Genomic DNA, 18156 nt, shown 5'->3' with positions numbered 1-18156 from the left:
GTTAGAAGAGAACAGGTGAATGTGCCAGATAGAGATTATGCCGTGGGTCGCTCATTAAGCCGGCGTTAAATATTATGACTAATAATCACATAGGGAGATTAGTATGTTCTCTGGAGTTTGTGTGTTCTCTAATACCAGCAGCTCTGCCTTCCAGTCCTTACGTAATGTCACATCAGGATCGTTCTTGGAAGAGGATCAGCTGAGGGAGATAAATGTCCCTCTGCGGCCACATGCATGTAGCGCCGTGTTACGGAGAATTATCGATGAAGAGTGTGACATCATGCAAAAGTACTTCCGCTTTTACCGCTCAAATTGCCCACAGCTTAAACAGTTTTGAGGGGGGGGGACTTTCGGAGGAATCTGTGCACACTGGTGAAATTCTGAAAGCGGAGCTGGAAGTCCTGACTTTCGAACATCAGCGGCGGATTATAGGTCTTCTCGTGTGCAATCTCAGTGCACAAAAGGGGTCTATTTCTGGATGAATTTGATTTGCATGTCCTTTATTCTTCGACATCCAAGTCAAATTACACAGGAGAATAATAGCTTCTTTTTTTTTTAACACACACTTTCTAGTTTGCCAGTGGTGGAGATTGATTAAATCCATCATAGCGGTGCTTTATCCTTTAAATCCTTAATATACTCCTTAATATACCCCAGCTATACAATGAATTATGATAACAGCAATCAGCATTACATTTTATAAATCTGAGGAGCCACATTCCATATTATTTCCACTTAATTTCCCTTTCAGCGCTGCTTGGTTTTTTCTGAGAATTTGAATTCAATTCTAAAAACTCAATGTGGATCATATGAAAGCGGGGACCACGACTGGGGATAGCTTCTCACTGTCACACTTGGTTCTACTGTCATTACAATACACCATTTACTGCCATTTCCACAGCAATAAATGAACACCCAAAACTCAATTGGCATCACATAAATGATTTATCTCATGAAAACAAGTTGGACAAAACAAAACCTGAAAGAATCTACTAACCTATTAACACTTCATACACGGTGTCTTAACTTATCTAAGTTAATACATTACAGAGTCTGAACTGCTATAGCTACAAAAACTGGCTGTGTGATATTGAAACTTATTTTCAAACTATAATCATACTCTTCATAACCTTGAGGAAATCAACACTTTAGATTAAAGAAACACTTTGACAATTTGGAAAATACTCTTCTTTGCTTTTAAGCCGAGAGAAACAACAACGTCTGTATGATAAATATTAACCGACCACGAGGAGACAGTTAGCTTAGCTTATCATTAACACTAAAAGCAGGGGGAAACAGCTAGCATGGCTTTTTACGAAGGGAAGAAAAATCTGGAAAATCGTTGTTTTTGTTAAGATTAAACAAACTAAACATTATGTATTAATTAGTAGTTTGGAAGTGCAGGTAAGCCAATTTTCTTTCTTTCTTTCTCTATTTGGAAAGAGCCAAGCTATCTATTTACCCCTGTTACCATTCTTTATGCTGTGCTAAGCTAACAGGCTGCTAGCTCCAGCTATTTAATGACTTGTGAGTGGTATCCAGCTTCTCTTTCAACTCTAAGCAAGAAAGCAAAAATTTGTTGAGCATAACATTAAACTATTCCTTTAAAAAAAAAATCAGCATTTACAAAAAAAAAGGTACAGACTTAAGATTAGAAATATCAAATTGCAATTTCTTCAACTATTAATGACAAACAAGCCCAAAAGAGCTCTTTACAGTGTATTTTAATGGTTGTCACAAGTAATATGCGGAAGAATGTGCACAAGCCAAGAATTAAGCCAGACAGGCAGACAGACGTTGCAGTAGATCTGACATTTCTTGCATGATACAGTCTTACATACTGAAACTATAGTGGATGTGGAAACACTATATATAGCATCTGTGAGCCTGAGTATGTAAAGATATGCGAAAGCCAGACTGCCTGCCTTGTTAAGCAAACTCGAAAAGTGAAATCTTGCACAGCTCCAGGCGTTTGCCTACACGTGCTTACAGTAGGCAGCCTGTCTGTCAGAGCATGACAGAACACCCTTCGAGATTTGTCCATCTAGACTCATCGCGTTAGAGCTAAACTGTTGAGCAGCACGACTGAGCAGCATCTCTCTCTCTCTCTCTCTCTCTCTCTCTCTCTCTCCCTCTCCTCCTCTTTCCCGTTTTGCCTGGAGACGATAATGATGATCTTCAAGGAAAGGAGGGAAAAGATGCACAACAAGTCAAGAAGCCATCTACTTGCTAATTAGTAACCCCTTCATTTTTCTAACAAGCAGAACTAATTACAGGATCTGCCACAACGCTGATTTCCCACAAGGCAATGCTCACCAGGACTAAGCCAAAATTGCTTCCTCTTACTCCGCCCTCCCGTGAACCAATCAGACTCAGGCTTTTGGGAGACAAATATGGGAACAAAAACTGCTGTGTCATTTTTGCAAGTGAATGTAATCACGCAAAGCTGGGTTTGATCAAGAACAAGTCATTATTGTCATTTCACTATCAGCACTCCATGTGCTTGTAGTGTATTTGAAAGTCAGTTTTCTTGTGTTACTGAATCTGGGTTTATAATAATGTTCCAAAAGTGATTTATTCTCTTATTCACCAGATTGAAATTAGATTGTGCATGTGCAACATAATGTTTTTTGTTGAGTAAATACAAGAGGTGGAATAAAAGCCTGCAAACATGATCGAATTTGTATCTTGTAGCTTTGACTTGCATATACAGAAAACCAGAAAAATGGCTGTACAGGGTTCTTTGTTTTTGAGATTGTAGCAAACGATAAACAAAAGTTTCTTCCAGGAGTCGGCATTAATATTCTGCAGCGTGTCCACTCTGCTCCTGCTGCAGCACTCGCTGCCCCAGATTTTTTTTTTGGCTGCCCTCTCCTCTTTATCTGCATGGCCTAAGAGTCATTTCTTGTCTTTTGTTTGGGTTTGGCCTATATCAGTACCGGTCCTGCTGCCTTGTCATGCAGAAAGACTTTTATTTTACAGAGTGTAGTGGTTCCCAAAAGAGGCAACCAGATCAAACTCAATTGTTGACAGTGGTCCAAGTCTAGTTGCCTTGAGGCAACTGGGCAGTCCTGCTTTTTCCAGGTATTGGTCACAGGGATAACATGTCTATGCAGTAGCATCCACGGCATTTCCAGTTTTGTCATTATTGCCGTAGCATTCTTGTTTACTCTTCCATCCACTGACGACATATTCCTACGTACATCAATGATTAGCAGAAAAGCTATGACAGTTCAATTTTCCTCTCTCTCTCTCTTAGTGTCACTTTAGCATGATTTCCCAGTATGCACAGATAATATCATAGATAACATCCCATTTTACAGTATGCTGTGAAAGTCCAGCTATATATAAACAAAGTTAGAGATACTAGAGAAAGTTCCTGGGTGGGACAACAAAACCAGAGCCACTTAAAGCTGAAAGGTAGAGCCATCTGGTGGTATCTGTGCTCCAGTTGGCCATCAATGTAAACTGAAACCAAGATACAGTACTATGCTGTATTCAGTTCACTTGGATACTGACATCATTAGTCAATATCATTAGTGAACGGGAACTCACCCATTACATGATAAAGAATTCAAGGTAATGGCTGAGTAAACATGCTCGCTGTCCAACCTGAGCTGGTTTTCAACGGTTCCCAAACATAATATGCAATGCATCCTGGCTGCATCCCGCATACTGTGGGTGCTGTGGGACAGGATGTCCAAACAGCTCATGTCTCTGTCAATACAAATGGAACCGGGAAGCTGATACTTTTAATGGACTGAATGGACCAGGAGCACGGACTTGATGTGCACAAAATCTACAGCTAATTCCATGTTGTCCAACAGACTTTCTTACCTGGAGGATTTATTCGTAATGCCTTTAAAAAATAAAAGTTTAGTTATATTTATAATTATTTATAGTACAAAGTTCCCACTAATTGATCTGTTTTTATTTGGTCTTATTTTAATGGATAAGGCCGTTCAACAAATGCCAGGAGAAGACCACAAACAACACGTTAGTCCGTCACTCAATACCATCCTGATTACCCCAACCTGTTTGTGGTTTTCAGTCTCAAGCCCTTTCATTCCGACTGAAGATGTAAATCTTTGAAAATGGTTCAGAAATATATAGTTTCACTTAAAAAAAAAGAAGATTAATAAACATTTGGTGCTCTAGTGAAGCGAAAAACAGCAGGGCGGCGTTTGTGGAATTGAGTCAAAATGAACAACAGTGTCCATGTTCATCATAATGAAGGAAGATGTCACCCAGTGCAGTGTTGTGACTCGATGTGTTTTTAGACAACAATGAAGCTCTATGGCACAGAGGGAGAAGATATCAGTTTGCATATGCAGGTGATTCTTGTTATTAGGATCTATTCTTTTTTTTTTGTCTTTTCTTGGGATTTGATTACATTAAGAAACATATAGAATCTCACTTCTCCTTCAGCTTGGGTTAAATTTAGTTTTTCAATTAAATATTAATTAGCAAAGCCCACATGATCAAGAGATTCTGCTTCGAGGGTGAGTGTTCCATGCAGGCAGCAACTATTACTTTATGTCACCTCGCTCACATAATCCTGACCACGGACTCGCTTTGTTTGCTTTGTTGCACTGTCAGCGGGTTAGCAGACAGTCACCTCCTTTCTGAGGCATACACAGAAGACCCTTATCTTAGAGAGGAAGAGGAGATGGAAGTATGCGGAGGAAGCTTCCTGCCGGCCAGTCACGTTGGCCAGTCACATTCAGTACAGACAGGGTGATGTGCTGACAGGGCCCTTTCAGGTCACCTTGGTGGGCTTGAGTGGGCATGGGGATGAGGAGCAGCCTCATGCATCACTCATCCGTCAGTGATGGACATGAGTGGTAACCCTCTTAGACGAGAACAGAGGAGGAGAGGCTTTCAGCAGATTTCACTGAGACCCAGAGCGTTTCCTAATTAGCTCATTAGAGACTGTCTGATTGCAATCACTTCCATTTTAAGAGTTTACTCTCTTAAATTTGGTTTAAAATTCTCTGTGGTTATCAGTGTGGTGTCAGGTCCGTCTGCAACTGTGAGATCTATACAACAGCACTTTGCGCGGCGCAGACATCATCACCCTGGATTTCACAAATTACGGGTATTACATGAGCCACGACTCTCAGAGCTGATGTAATGTTCAGCTGCTGCAGCTTAGCGAGGCTGATGTTGAGGGTTAAAAATCCCCCCGAGGAAGGAGTTAAGTATCTGAGGCCCGCCAGGCTTCGGCCACCTCTGACCATATGCACGGTTTCCATCTCGCTGGGTTGTGTCATTTCATACACCCACGAGATGGGGATCTTGGTGCCCTTCACATGATGCTTTTACAGTGCAGTTACATTAGCTAATTCGACCCCGCTTTCAAAAATAGCCCTTGATCGATAAGGCTTTCAGTTTCTTGCAAGCCTCAACGTTTCACCTTCAGGCTCTACCTTGGAAAAAAAGGAAAGAAAAAACCCCCAGCAATCTCTCATTTCAAGTTTCCAGAATTTCTCTGCAACAGGGGCTGGCGTTACTAAATCTGGATACACGTATGCCTTGACCTCCATGGCCTTGAGCTACTTGCACAAACAGACGAGGTTCATACGAGTGAAAATAATCACGTCATTTATTCCATTCATCCATGCAGCTATATAAAATGTACACCTGTAACACCACATCAGCTCATATCACATATATTGATCTGAACACCTGCTAGCCTCGTGAGCTAAATTACCCTAAGGTTCAAACAATGGAGAAATTAAACAGAAATGGCCTTTCAATGAAGACAGCAGTTAAAGCTGGAGCCACAGCTATTCAGGCTGTCTAGGTCACATCAAAATACACACGCATTAAGCATTAAAGACTAACAGCTTCATGATCCGGGACTATTGAAATCCACTCCTCTGCGTGCGCAATAAAACGTGGTGGCGTTTAACGATCCGGCAGTTTGAGTCTATGCCAGTTCCCCAGTGCTAAATTAAGGTAGCCTCTTTCAACAACTGTCTGCATAACCAATTTCAGGAAACAACTTTATACTTGCAGGATGACCTGGGGTCCCAAGTCTTCCCTTTAACCCTTCCACTTGTTCCGAGTTACCTTTAGTGTGGAGTGATGAGTGAGTGAAAACTGACAACACAGGGTTTCAAATAGGTGCACAGAAGGGGAAGGATGAAGCTGAGGTTGAAAGAAAAGAAATGAAATACAGCGTAGCAACCACTACTAACGTGCTGAAGACCAGCGAGGTAGAGATGGTTGCTGTCCATGGTACTGCACCGACTGCATCTGAACAAACAACATGCAGACTGACGAGCTGCAGCTCGCTTAGCTTTAGATTTACTCGTTGAGTTTTCAAACCCGGGATCTGCGGCGTTTCAAATTAGGGCTGTCAGAGCCACGAAGCCATCGAATGAAACCAACAAATTGATTTACCCTAGCTACTGGTTGAAGCAAAAACTGCAGCCATTTTGAAATGAAACAGTCAGGTAATCATAGGTGTTAGCAATGATACTCAGTTTTATTCCATTCAGGTCAAACAGAGTCAGGGTGCTGAAATTGTGCATGTCGGCTCACTGGAAAGCCTCTGCTACACTGAATGGAATGGAACCATAATTATCATTGTTAACACCTGCTTACACTACTGACTTAATGTGCATTTCACACACAACCAGCATTGTCTGAAACACTTAAAGTACATTTAGTACTCACTCACTATTATTTTCATTATCAAATAATTTGCTGATTATTTTGCTCAATTGATTGGTAAATTGTTGTTGTCTATGAAATGTAAAAATACTGAATAAGCTGCTTCATTTAAAAAAAAACAAAAACAGGCTAAACCTCAAGATATTCAGTTTACTACCGACACTAAAACTGTTTAATCGTGTCAGCTCTGGACTGGTGTGTGAATGACGGCATCAACAGTACACACACAGCAACAAACAACCGCAGTATCATGAAATTCAAAACACTGTAATCCAGGCAGATATGAAAATCGCAGCTTAATTTCATATGTGGTCTCATTAAGTGTGTTTAGTGAGAGCAGAATTAATATACATGATACGATATGATGAGATAAAGATGACATAAAGGAAGGATTACTGTGGGAGGCCACTGGTGTCAGGGGACAAGTACACGTTTCTTTTTCTCGTGTAAACATGTGTGAAGTGGGTCAACTCACAATGGCTCTACTTTGCATGTCTCTTTAGGGAAGAAAAAATAACAAGCTCCATTGTATTACTTTGTTTTGAAGCAGACTACATTGTGGTTTTGATAATTACACAGACACCGTAATAAGTGACAGGGTGACCTTCAAACCATTAACAACACTGAGGAGGCAGTGAAGAGCCACTGTCCACTCTGATAAGAATGGAGGGGGGGAACCCAAATTTAGTACAATAATCGAAAAAAAAAAAAAAAAAAAAACAGCACCTGTGATGCAAATGAGAACTTCGCTTGCACACTTATTACCATTGAATGCAATTAAATTGGATTTGGACAAAAGCAGGGTGCGGGCGAGGAACAACGACACTGCCAAGAGAGCTCCCAGAATAATTGTAGACAACAGAAGGGCGACGGCGAAAGAAGCAACTCTGGCTCAATAGCCATTGTAGTTTCCTAAAACCCAGACACTGTGTGTTTTGATTGGCCTGTTACTTTATTCTGAACGATACCTTTATCTCTATTGACTGGTCTAACAGCCCAAACACGAGGTAAAAAGGTAAAACCTAATTACTGGCTCTACAGTAGCGCTCCTCTCTCTTCCCTCCCCTCCCCTCCCCTCCTTAGACAAGGAGCCACAGCTGGAACAGATGATAAAACTTGGAATCCTCATCGTCATGGTGAGATCAAAGTCGCAGGCTTTCTATTTTTAAATTATTGGACTCTGGCTCTGTTGTCGCTGTCTGAGCTCAAGCGTCAAAATGATTCTGTTTCTCTCTGTCAGTAGGTATATGCTGCATGTGTGTGCAGACCTATGTGCATATAGGACCTTAAGACTGTACAAATTACTGCATAAGGAAAAACAACTCTGCTTGATAATTTCAGCATTAGACCATCAGTACAACTATTTTTCCTCTAATTTCTGACATGTTAAACTAGACTTCTGTATTCACTGTAGAGAGCTTCTATTTTGTTGTTTATACCTATCCCTCAGTAACCTTGGGCCTGCATGAAACACACAAGCCTTACTGACTTCTACCTATTTTTCATTCAGTCTAAACCAAGGTCACTTCTACAACTCTCCTTTTTAAGGATACCAACATAAATACGCTCACTGCTTTTATAGAAATACACAGTACAAATTGAGTATAAAGGGCACATAGCGTACAAATGATACCGAAAAAGGAAATTCCATTTTCAAAAGTTGAATCACAGTAGCCCACAGTCTGTACACGCCTACATGTAAAAGTAAGGATAACGTTTCTAGATATTGTACAAACCATACTTTTACTGTGATTAAAAATGGGTATTTCAGCAGGCTTTCCTAGAAATTAGCTTGACAACTGCTTTTATTACAGCAAAATCCAGCCAAAAAAAGAAGCAATCTGAAGCAGATGTAGTTTATAATTTGGTCGGAGTTCAGCAGTGCACATCTGGATTTTGCTGAAAATTAGGTTGGCATCCGTCATAATGGGAGATAATCCCATGAACACGTCACACGCGACTAAAATAAACAGCTAGTGACGGGGTTCATGCAGCGCAGCCTGGTATTATAGTGGATGAGGTGGGGGGTTCACTGGGATTGGTCTGGATAAAAAAAAAAAAAAAAAAGGAGCAGCATGCAGCACTGGGATTTATGTGTGATTATACAGAAGGTGCACAGCATCAGCGCTGGTGCCCGCATGTCCAAATTCACAGGGAGAAAACGCAGCCTGCTCCCTGCACAGAACCAAGCCTTGTAACTGATCTTTGAAGCGCATCCTGATGGAAGATCTCGCCTCTGTGACGCTATTTATAGCTGGGTAATACATCAGAGGTCGCACCTTCCATCTCAGCACAACCAACATCTGCCTCGATACACACTGGCTTATCCAACATTGACAATAGCAGCCATCTAATAACGTGATTCCCTTTCTTAAATGTCTTACGATTAGGTATTAATCACTTCATTTCCTCGTTCCGGTACTGACATCCTACTCATGGATTTAATGTAATGAACACGTATAATCAAATTTAGCTTAAATACACATTGTAAGATTATAGTCACTGTCCAACTATTGTTGAACTGTTTGTAATGTGTTGTCAGATGTGGCCACGCACTTCCCCTAAAATGACAGGGAGACTTTGACTTCATTATTATTAATTACTGACTTCTGGTGTGTCACCGTGATCGTAACAAGTAGAAAGGGAGCTCGTTGTCACTCCTCTGTCTTTCATAAAACCATAGTGCACAAAGTGCTGGCTAATCTGATCTGCCTGAGCCAGTATTTTCAAAAGCAGCCAGTCAGTCCATCAGCCAAACAATGAGAGAGGCCACAAGATAACAAGATAAGCTTGGGCCAGCCTGGTGAGGTGGTCCTGAGGAGGGGAGTGGGGGATGTGCATATGATGAAAGACCCAGCTAATGCCATGTACAGACAGAGCCAGCCTTCACTGCTGTTAAATAAATCTGACTTTATGCTGTGTCAGGCCTAAACTGACCTCTTTAAAAGAGGCTTTGAGATGGTAAAATGTATTACAATAGCTTTAAAAAGAAAGTGTTACAGATTGGGAAGGAAAAATGCTACTTGTCTTCAGTCGCTGTGGTTAAGATGCCAGCATTGATTGGCTTGGCTTACTGGTCTGGTTTTTTTCCCCCACACAGACAGAAAAAGAAAAGGGTTAGACAAATGATTGCTTCAGTAGGACACCATCAGCATGTAAAGCCCAACTCTAGTACGCACACATCTGTTGCTTTTCCCGTGAAAAATAGCTGAAGCAGGAAAAAAGAAACCTAGAGCTGGTGATATTAAGCTCCTCCATCTTGCCGTGCCATGATCTTTCAAGCTTGTGAGGCAAAAGCAGGAGCCTCTAGTTCTTTTGTGACCTTGAACTGTGTCTGTGCAGTCAGGATTTACTGAGTGTGCGGGTGTGAGATGCCTCATGCACTGGTGAAGTCCTTTGGCCACTCTGGACATACTGAGTAACCTAGTGTTCAGTAATCAGACCTTTATGCATGGAGTCCGTCCCGTTAAGTCACCAAACGCACCACCAGACTAAGGAGCTTAACTGCCCCAGAACGTGAAACAATTACTATCAGCGATACAGTAAAATAACGCCATCTTTGACCTATGAACCTTTGCTGCTCACAGGGTCGAGATGTGTGCAGTCCCTATTTGGCACTGATGCAGACGGGGACTGACTTGACAGATGCACATACAAAATCACACAAACATAGCCTAAAACAATACCTCAACAAAAAGTAACCACCGGCAGTCTGTGTAACCCAATCCTGTGAAGTAACGATAATTCCTATAAACTAGAAGTCGTCGGTGTCATCTCAGGGTTCTAAGTGGATTTAGGTCAATGAAGGAAACGCTCATGTTCCAGATTCACAGTCTGATTACAAGCAGAATTGGTAAAGTAGACGACAGCAGGTAAAATACCGCCTGTCTGCAGGGTCGTGTCTCGTACGAGTTAGTATGGCAGAGGTGGCGATCTAACCCTCTAAGGCGTAGTGCCCTTGTTGTGAGATTACCCAGCAGCTAAGCAGTCATTAAGTAAACAAAGGTATTAGGCACCAATCAGGCCCGAACTAATAGGTAAATACATCCTTCCAACATCTGTTTGGGTTAAAGATGAACAAATGAAATGTCATGCACTCGGATGAACTGAACCGACAACTCCGAAGCAGGATTGCATGAGTTTATTCAAATTACTTGATGATTTCTACTGTTTTTGAGTTAAAGCAGCTTGTTTCTTCTTGTTTGTGATTCTCCAACTTTGTGTCATCATCAGCGGCGAGTGGATACAGGAATAGTGGATTTCATGGAAATTTGCAAACTGTATTTGCACAGCTGAGACTTTACGGGAAAAGCGTGACACAACCCATGTGCCGTCACTCCCCAAACTATGTGCTGTAATTCCAAGTCAATCTAAGTGCATGACATTATCGAGCATTCATGGTTGTGTTAACTGGATTGAGAGATTACCGCAGATTACGTTTGATGAGGCTGACCATAAAACAATGGCTTTAAATAGACCTCGCATCCTCACTGAAGTCTGACGGTTCTGTGTTTGCTGTATCGATAATGTTACCACCTCGTCCTCTGGCAGAAAAAAAAAAGAAAAAAAAAGACACCTCTGATCTGTCAAATGATCGAAAAGCAAGCCCTGCTCTCACCATTTAACGCTCTGCCTGGGAGCTAAGGCATTACTTTCAAGAAAATAAGACAAACAAAGCAATCTATTTTTATGTTACCGGCAGCAGAATAAACAAGTTACACAAAAGAAACTTTTCATGTCAATAAAAAAAAAAAGAAAAGAAGAAAACGCAATACAAGCAACTTATGTAATAAGATGAGACAAAATTGACTGATGACTTCTAAATGCAGAACATCACACTTCTGCCCGTATTACTCTCGGGAATCTAACTTTACATGGTATTTATAGCACACACTGTTGATGGCCAACTGCCAATTTCTAACCAAGCAACCTGCACATTGTAATCTTTAGGGTGACACCACGTCCTCTTTACTCCTGACTGTCCTGGGTCTATGGCAGCAATGCAGCACACAACAGTGTGCCCAGACTTCCCAATATCATAATGCACGAAATAATCTCAGGGAAGCCCATTTTAATCAAGTGTTCAGTTCAAGGGCATGGCGTCAAATGACACCCTACTGTCCCTACAAAGCCATGCTTCACACCTGAACAGTAATGTGTGGAGGATTAAGGACACCTTGGAGCTCAGTCATGACAGGGAAAAAAAATCTTTGAAAAAAAAAAAAAAAAAAATGCTGCTCAGTGCGTAGTTGGGGAATGTCAGTTAAAAATAGAAAGACAAAAAAAAAGCACAAAACCAGACCTTCGATCATATTTTGCAGGACACCTTTATGAGTTAACTCATTCATCCTTGTCCTCGCCCTGCCGTTTTACCCTCCATTAGTCATGTATGCATTTACACACACACACACACACACACACGCACGCACGCACGCCTGCTAAATTGCCAATTAAATCTCAAAATAACACATGTCTTGAAATACATGCACGTCCCCAAAGTGTCAAAGCTTGATTAAAAAAAAAAGGGTGTTTAGATGATTATATTCTAATAATATTTGTGCCTTTCTAGTTCTATTAACCCTGTAGACCCAGACTACAGAATAAAAGAGGCCATACCTATATCTGGTTTAAAAAAGATTCTATTATCTCATGTATTTTACGTTTTGTGTGTTTTCAAAGCGGGGTGCAAGAGAGAGAGGCTAAATCTGGTGTAGGCGTCGTAGGAGATGAGACATAATGGCTGGGTTTGAGCGACTCATTTGTCTTCCGCTATTTTTCTCCCATGAAAAGTTGTTTTTTGACGCAAACACACACACACACACACACACACACACACACACACACACACACACACACACACACACACACACACATACATACACACACATGCACACCCACCCCCACCCAGTTCTGTTGGCCAAAGTACCCAGAATCCATTGCAGCTCAAGGTCACCTGAGTCTTGTCTGGCACACAGCCTGTGCACCTCAGCTCTCACTCTCTTCTTGCATATAAGCCCTAAATCAATTAGTGTGGCAGAAATAACTATTTCCATGCTTGCTTTTTAAACGAAGAGTGGCTTTAATTTGAGCATTTTTCGGTTTACACACTGCATATCAAATGGTGATGTTGGCTTCCTCAAGTGTTTTTCCCCCCCTAGCATTGTGTAACCTGCAGTTTAAATATCCTTTATGTACTTAGAATAAATCCAGATTTAATTAAAGCTTTACAATGCAACTTTCTCAAAAATTCATTTCCATTTCATGTCACAAAAGAAATCTAAATCCGTCCGGATAATCTCTACACCAGTATCAAATTGCACTGCAGTGTCTTTTGCCCTCAAGTGTCATTGAGGGAGCGAATGTTAGTCACACGGTGATTTCTGCTGTTTCTGACTGAGGAGTGTTCACTGTTCATGCTATTGAGTGAAAAGTGAAGTGAAGTGAAGTGAAGAGAAAAGTGAAATATTGCACTGAATGACTGTGTACATGCAGAACCTCCTCCTGAGAGCAAACATGGAGGAACAAACAAGACTACCGCAGCCGTCCTGAAGCCATTTACTGTATGTGGTTCACCTCGTCGAGCTGTATGTGGTTTACGGTTTTACGCAACGATTTAAAGGCACCATTTAATTGGGAAATCCTTAACTGGGAGGAGAGAAAAAATACAGTAGCTCCTGAGAATTTCCAAGGGATTTGTTTGTCAGACAGGGACACAATTTGTAGAGCTTAACCCAGAATTACACATTTGACTGTTTTATTAATCCCACCGTGGAATACTGTATGCCAGCCCTGTTCGCCATCGCTTAAGGCCACATTAATGGTCAGCTCAGTTGTTGAAAAGTTTTTTTTTTCACATTCTCAGTCAAATAAAACATATGTCCAATTGTTGCATATTGAATGATCTAAGAGTGCGGGACATCTGTGAGACACTGGTCTCATTTGAAAAATGATCATAAGGTCGATGAGAACAAAAAAAAGATGCATGGAATTAAAAAGCACATCGCCACTAACAAACTGATTTTATTTTTGGCTCGACTGAAACAATTATCAAAGTAAGCCTGACTTCATTAAAATCAGCAGCATGTAAAAAGGATGAATGTGTGTACCCATGCCAGAGGGGAGAGTGAAGGTTATTTCTATTATCCACAATACTAAAATTCATTAGTGCACAACTACTGTAACTGCCTCATAGTCTTACATTTCCTATAAATCTGTATTTTCAGAGGAAATGGTGGTGAAGGGGTAGTGAGAGAAAAAGAATCCAGGTCAGGAAACCAACTCACCTTGGGCTGCACTTCTACTTCTACCACTTGGTTCTTGTTCATGCAACTTTTGACGAAGCCCTCAACATGGCTGTTGAACTTCATGAAGATCACGTAGGCGGCGTAGCCCGAGAGCAGCGTGACGCTTTCCCACATGGAGATGATGTTATCCAGGAAGAAGATGATGAGCATGATCAGATCTATGATGTAGAAGGAGACGTCGCGGAAGAGTGGCCACCACGTTAGGTTGAGGATCTCCTTGGAGAAGATGGCACACATCCCGATCACGAAGAGGATGTTGAAGACAGCCGAGCCCACGATGGTCCCGATGCCCACGTTGCTGTGAGAGATGAAGACGCCGATGATGGAGGTGAAGAGCTCCGGGGCTGAGCCGCCCGCCGCCATGAAGGTGGCGCCCGCTACGTCATCGGAAATGGTCAGCTTCTCTGTGATGACTGTCAGCGCTGGGACGAAGAACTCGTCGCACACTATGGCTAAGGCAATGAACATGTAGATCATGCCGAACATGTGGAGGACCACTGCTCCTTGGCGCCTCTCGTCAACGGTGAAAATGTCTGGTGGGTAATCCCCCTGGCTCTTGTTGCTATCTGCTGTAGATTTCATGGCTATTGGCATGTCAGCTGACACATTGGGGTCCCTCTGAGTTTGGGTAAAAAGAGAGTCCTGTGGGGGGGCCGACCGGTGGAGACTCTCCTGGGGGAGCACTGGCTCACTGAGACCCCCTGAGCTCCAGGTCAAGGCACTGAAGGAGACGGCACTTACGGCCACCAGGCTGAAGACGAACCCTAAGATTCGCACTGGCCTCAGCTTTTTCCGCAGACACCGGTGGCCCTGCCGCTTACAGGCAGCACCCAATGTGGGTCTTCGCTCTGGTGAATCCATGCAGGGTTGATCTGAACCCATGTCTGTGCAGCTTGTGTTGTCCTCACTCTCAAAGGCTAGGTAGGAAGAGGGGAGAGTGGGGAGCAGGTTTTACCGGAGACAATGCATGCCTTTGTCTTCAGTTTCAAATGAGTTGAAAAGATTGTAGGTTCTTCCCAGGGTCTGGTTTGCCAAATGATGTCTTCATATTAGCCTCTGCTGGACAATGTCAAAAGAGTGAAGAAGAAATTCATTATTAAGGCAGGAAAGAAACTCAAAGAGTGTAAAAAGACTGTTGAGATATTGAATACAGGGTTTATCTTAAAGATTCTGCTTTGTCAATAGTCTGGTGATGCTACAAAGTTAAATGACACAGAGAACTAAATCATTATTAGTGGATTAAATCCATTACATAACCATCAGAAAGTTAATCTTTGTCAATTTTGGTAATTGCTCTCTATGATGTAAAACATTTGATTAGTGCAGATTCTCAAATGCACACTTTTGCCTTTTTTACATTTATTGTTAAAAATGAAATCTGCAATTAATAGCAACTAGATTAACAAATAATCATAGTTGCTTTGGAAAAGTCACCTACAAATCAGGACTGAAAAAAAGCTAACATCAAACAGGTAATTCCCAATTATAGTGTGATGCACAAGTGTGGAATGCTCATCTTATAATGCATATTTAATTTTAAAATCGCCCCACAGTGTCAGTATTACACTGTCTCACAGCACTCCGAAATAACACAAAACAGATCAAGAATGTATAAAATCTAAGGTCTAAATATTAGTATTAATATAAGTATTTGAGCTTAAGTGGAATAGTCATTGTGTGGCCTTCACATGCTGCATACCATTAAGTATATTCGGTGATTTTAGGTAGAGTAATTCACAATTTCAAGTGATTCGCGATGGATTCAAAACAGGAGATGAAGCAAAGAGACAGAAGTTATAGTAGGTGCGGATGATGCACTGCTGCTTTAACTCGTTCGGATTTGAATTGTGACAACTTGCAGTCAAAACATCAGCTGCTTCTTTTTTTTTTTACCTGGGGAAATATCCCGAAATGTGAAGACCGACTGTTTACGGGCATCACCGGGCTGCAGTCAGTGAGAACGGTACCCGCAGTGACGCTGCTGCTCAGGTGAAAGCACATAAAAACACTCCTGTCCTGTTCGACTTCCCAACGACGCACAGCCTGCTGCCTTAAAGCCCAACGTCTGAAACCCCCCCACCCCACCACCACCCCCCCTCTGTCTGCCCTTCAACGCTGCCTTCGCCCCTTCTCTCCCCCCAGCTGTATCATTACCATCACATAACAAACAGCTAACCATCATCATCATCATCACCCGACCAAAAAGAAGCCCCCCCCCCCAATATTGAGTTGCCCTGGCGCGGCTCGTGGCGCGTGGCGCGTGGAGAGGCTCGCGGACGGGTGTCATGCCTTACCTTTGACAGAGGCGCGAGGAAAAACAGCCGCACGGCACAGCAGCAGGTTGGAATTAGGAAATCCTCTTTCGGTGCCCTCTTGCTCTCATTGAGCTACAAAAAAAATGTGACCGGTGTCCGCTCTCCGACGACAGAGGAGGAGCTATGGATGGAGAGAGAGAGAGAGAGAGAGAGAGAGAGAGAGAGAGAAATGCTTTTCCAACTGCGCTCACCTCTCTCCCTCACAGCAGCAGCAGCAGCAGCATCTCTCCGGTCTCGGATGAGAGGAGAGAGAGAGAAAAAAAAAGAGAGAGAGAGAGAGAGAGAGAGAGAGAGAGAGAGAGAAAAAAAGCCCACCCGGTTGAAAATACCTTGCTAATGTGGCAGCAATAGTGTGCTGGGCTGGGCTGACCACGTGAACCGGTTGGTTTATTAATAAAGCCAGGTAACCGGCAGACAGCGTATCAGTTCCTGCTGGGTTCACGCGGTGGGGGCTTTTGGTGATGTTGCGTTTTGAGGGAGGAGTTGCCGTGGTTACACAGCAAAGGCAGTATTTTCACTGATTTTTTTTTTCCTTTTCTTCTTCCTTCCTTCCTTCCTCTCTCTCTGATGCCGGAACAGGTGGATAAGCTTCAGCTCCGTTGCTGATTTATGTGCACGCTTAAGGTCATTTCAAGGTTATGTGCAAGAGGCGGATCCCCTCTGTCGGAGATAACGCTGCAAATGTGCAACCCAGAGTGCTGCATCATGCATTGTGCAAATGATGCATATTTACACTTAGACTAGAGTATAATATTTATTTTAAATGATAATATATATATATATATATATTTTTTACATTCTTAGGAAATGTGCATATCTGCTTTTTAGCCAATTTGATACCTCTCACATCTGTATGAAGCTGTACCAGCAGCTGTTTAGCTTATAGGTTAGCATATGGACAGGAAACAGGGGCTAGCCTGGCTTTGGCTTAAAGTAACAAAATCTGTGTATCAGCGCAAAAGTTCACTAGTTAGGGCCCAAGGAGCAATTGCTGCGAACGAAACTGCTATTATTCTTTAAGAAAATGAATCAGATTTTTGGCGGGGCAATATGCCAAAACTCATGAACCCCAGCATATGTCAGCCATGGGATCTCACATATGGGCGTGGCAAAACGACCTCCTAGAGTCCACCACAAATTTATTTTGGCACTTTTTGTACCAATTAAACAAACCAGTTGTTGCATAATTGGTGAGCTTAAGGGGTGCTGGAAGGTGGATCTTGTTACCATTTGATTGAGCCAGGCTAGCTGTTTGCACCTGTTTCCAGTCTGTATGCTAAGCTAAGCTAACTGGCCCAAGTTTAATATTGAACTGACAAACGTAAGCATGGTATTGATCTACTCACCTAAGTATTGATCTACTCACCTTATTTGCATTCCTGCAAAGGAATGCAAATAAGCATATTTCCCAAAGTACCAAAGGGGACAGTAACATTAAAAAGGTCAGGCATGCTTTATGTGTCAGTTTGCTTCATTTTGAATACATCAGCCAAGCCTTCATCTGACATAACCATCATCCCTACAGCCCCCCGGGTTGCTGTGTTTCCCCCACCATGTCAGATAAAGCTTCTCAAACACTTTGCTTTAGTCGACAGGCCAAACGTTGTTGGATAGATGCAGACACGCAATCTCTTCACAGAGTGACAAAGTATGTGTGACACTAATGGCCTGCTGCTGTATAATAAATCATGATTCAGTGACCTCATTGATTGCCCCCTCTCCTCCCCACTGTAGCTGCCTCTTGTTACCTAACAGGAAACACAGAGGACAACAGCATTAACTGACCTCAGATTATTTGTTAAATCATCTGAAAAAAAAAAACTCAATGTCCACTTATACGTAGCTAATTAAATATT

General features: G+C 42.2%; 1 protein-coding gene across 8 annotated transcripts in view; it reads right to left on the bottom strand.

The window, feature by feature from the left end:
- LOC127379245 (sodium/potassium/calcium exchanger 2-like) overlaps nucleotides 1-16862 on the bottom strand; it is a 45214-nt gene extending 28352 nt beyond the window's left edge. For 2 of the 8 annotated variants that reach the window (XM_051428617.1, XM_051428614.1), the window contains exons 1-2: nucleotides 16280-16860; nucleotides 13965-15041 (exon numbers count right to left, since the gene is read on the bottom strand). In XM_051428617.1, coding sequence (XP_051284577.1) covers nucleotides 13965-14867 — 903 coding nt within the window. In that variant the 5' untranslated portion in view covers nucleotides 14868-15041; nucleotides 16280-16860. Of the gene's footprint in view, nucleotides 1-13964; nucleotides 15045-16279 lie in introns of all 8 variants that reach the window. The other 6 variants (XM_051428612.1, XM_051428610.1, XM_051428613.1 and 3 more) reach the window with 6 other exon arrangements.
- Nucleotides 16863-18156: the final 1294 nt, after the last annotated feature.

The sequence above is a fragment of the Dicentrarchus labrax genome, unplaced genomic scaffold (genome assembly GCF_905237075.1).
Source record: "Dicentrarchus labrax unplaced genomic scaffold, dlabrax2021, whole genome shotgun sequence".
In the NCBI taxonomy this organism is placed as follows: Eukaryota; Metazoa; Chordata; class Actinopteri; family Moronidae; genus Dicentrarchus; species Dicentrarchus labrax.
This window is presented reverse-complemented; position numbering and strand designations above follow the sequence as displayed.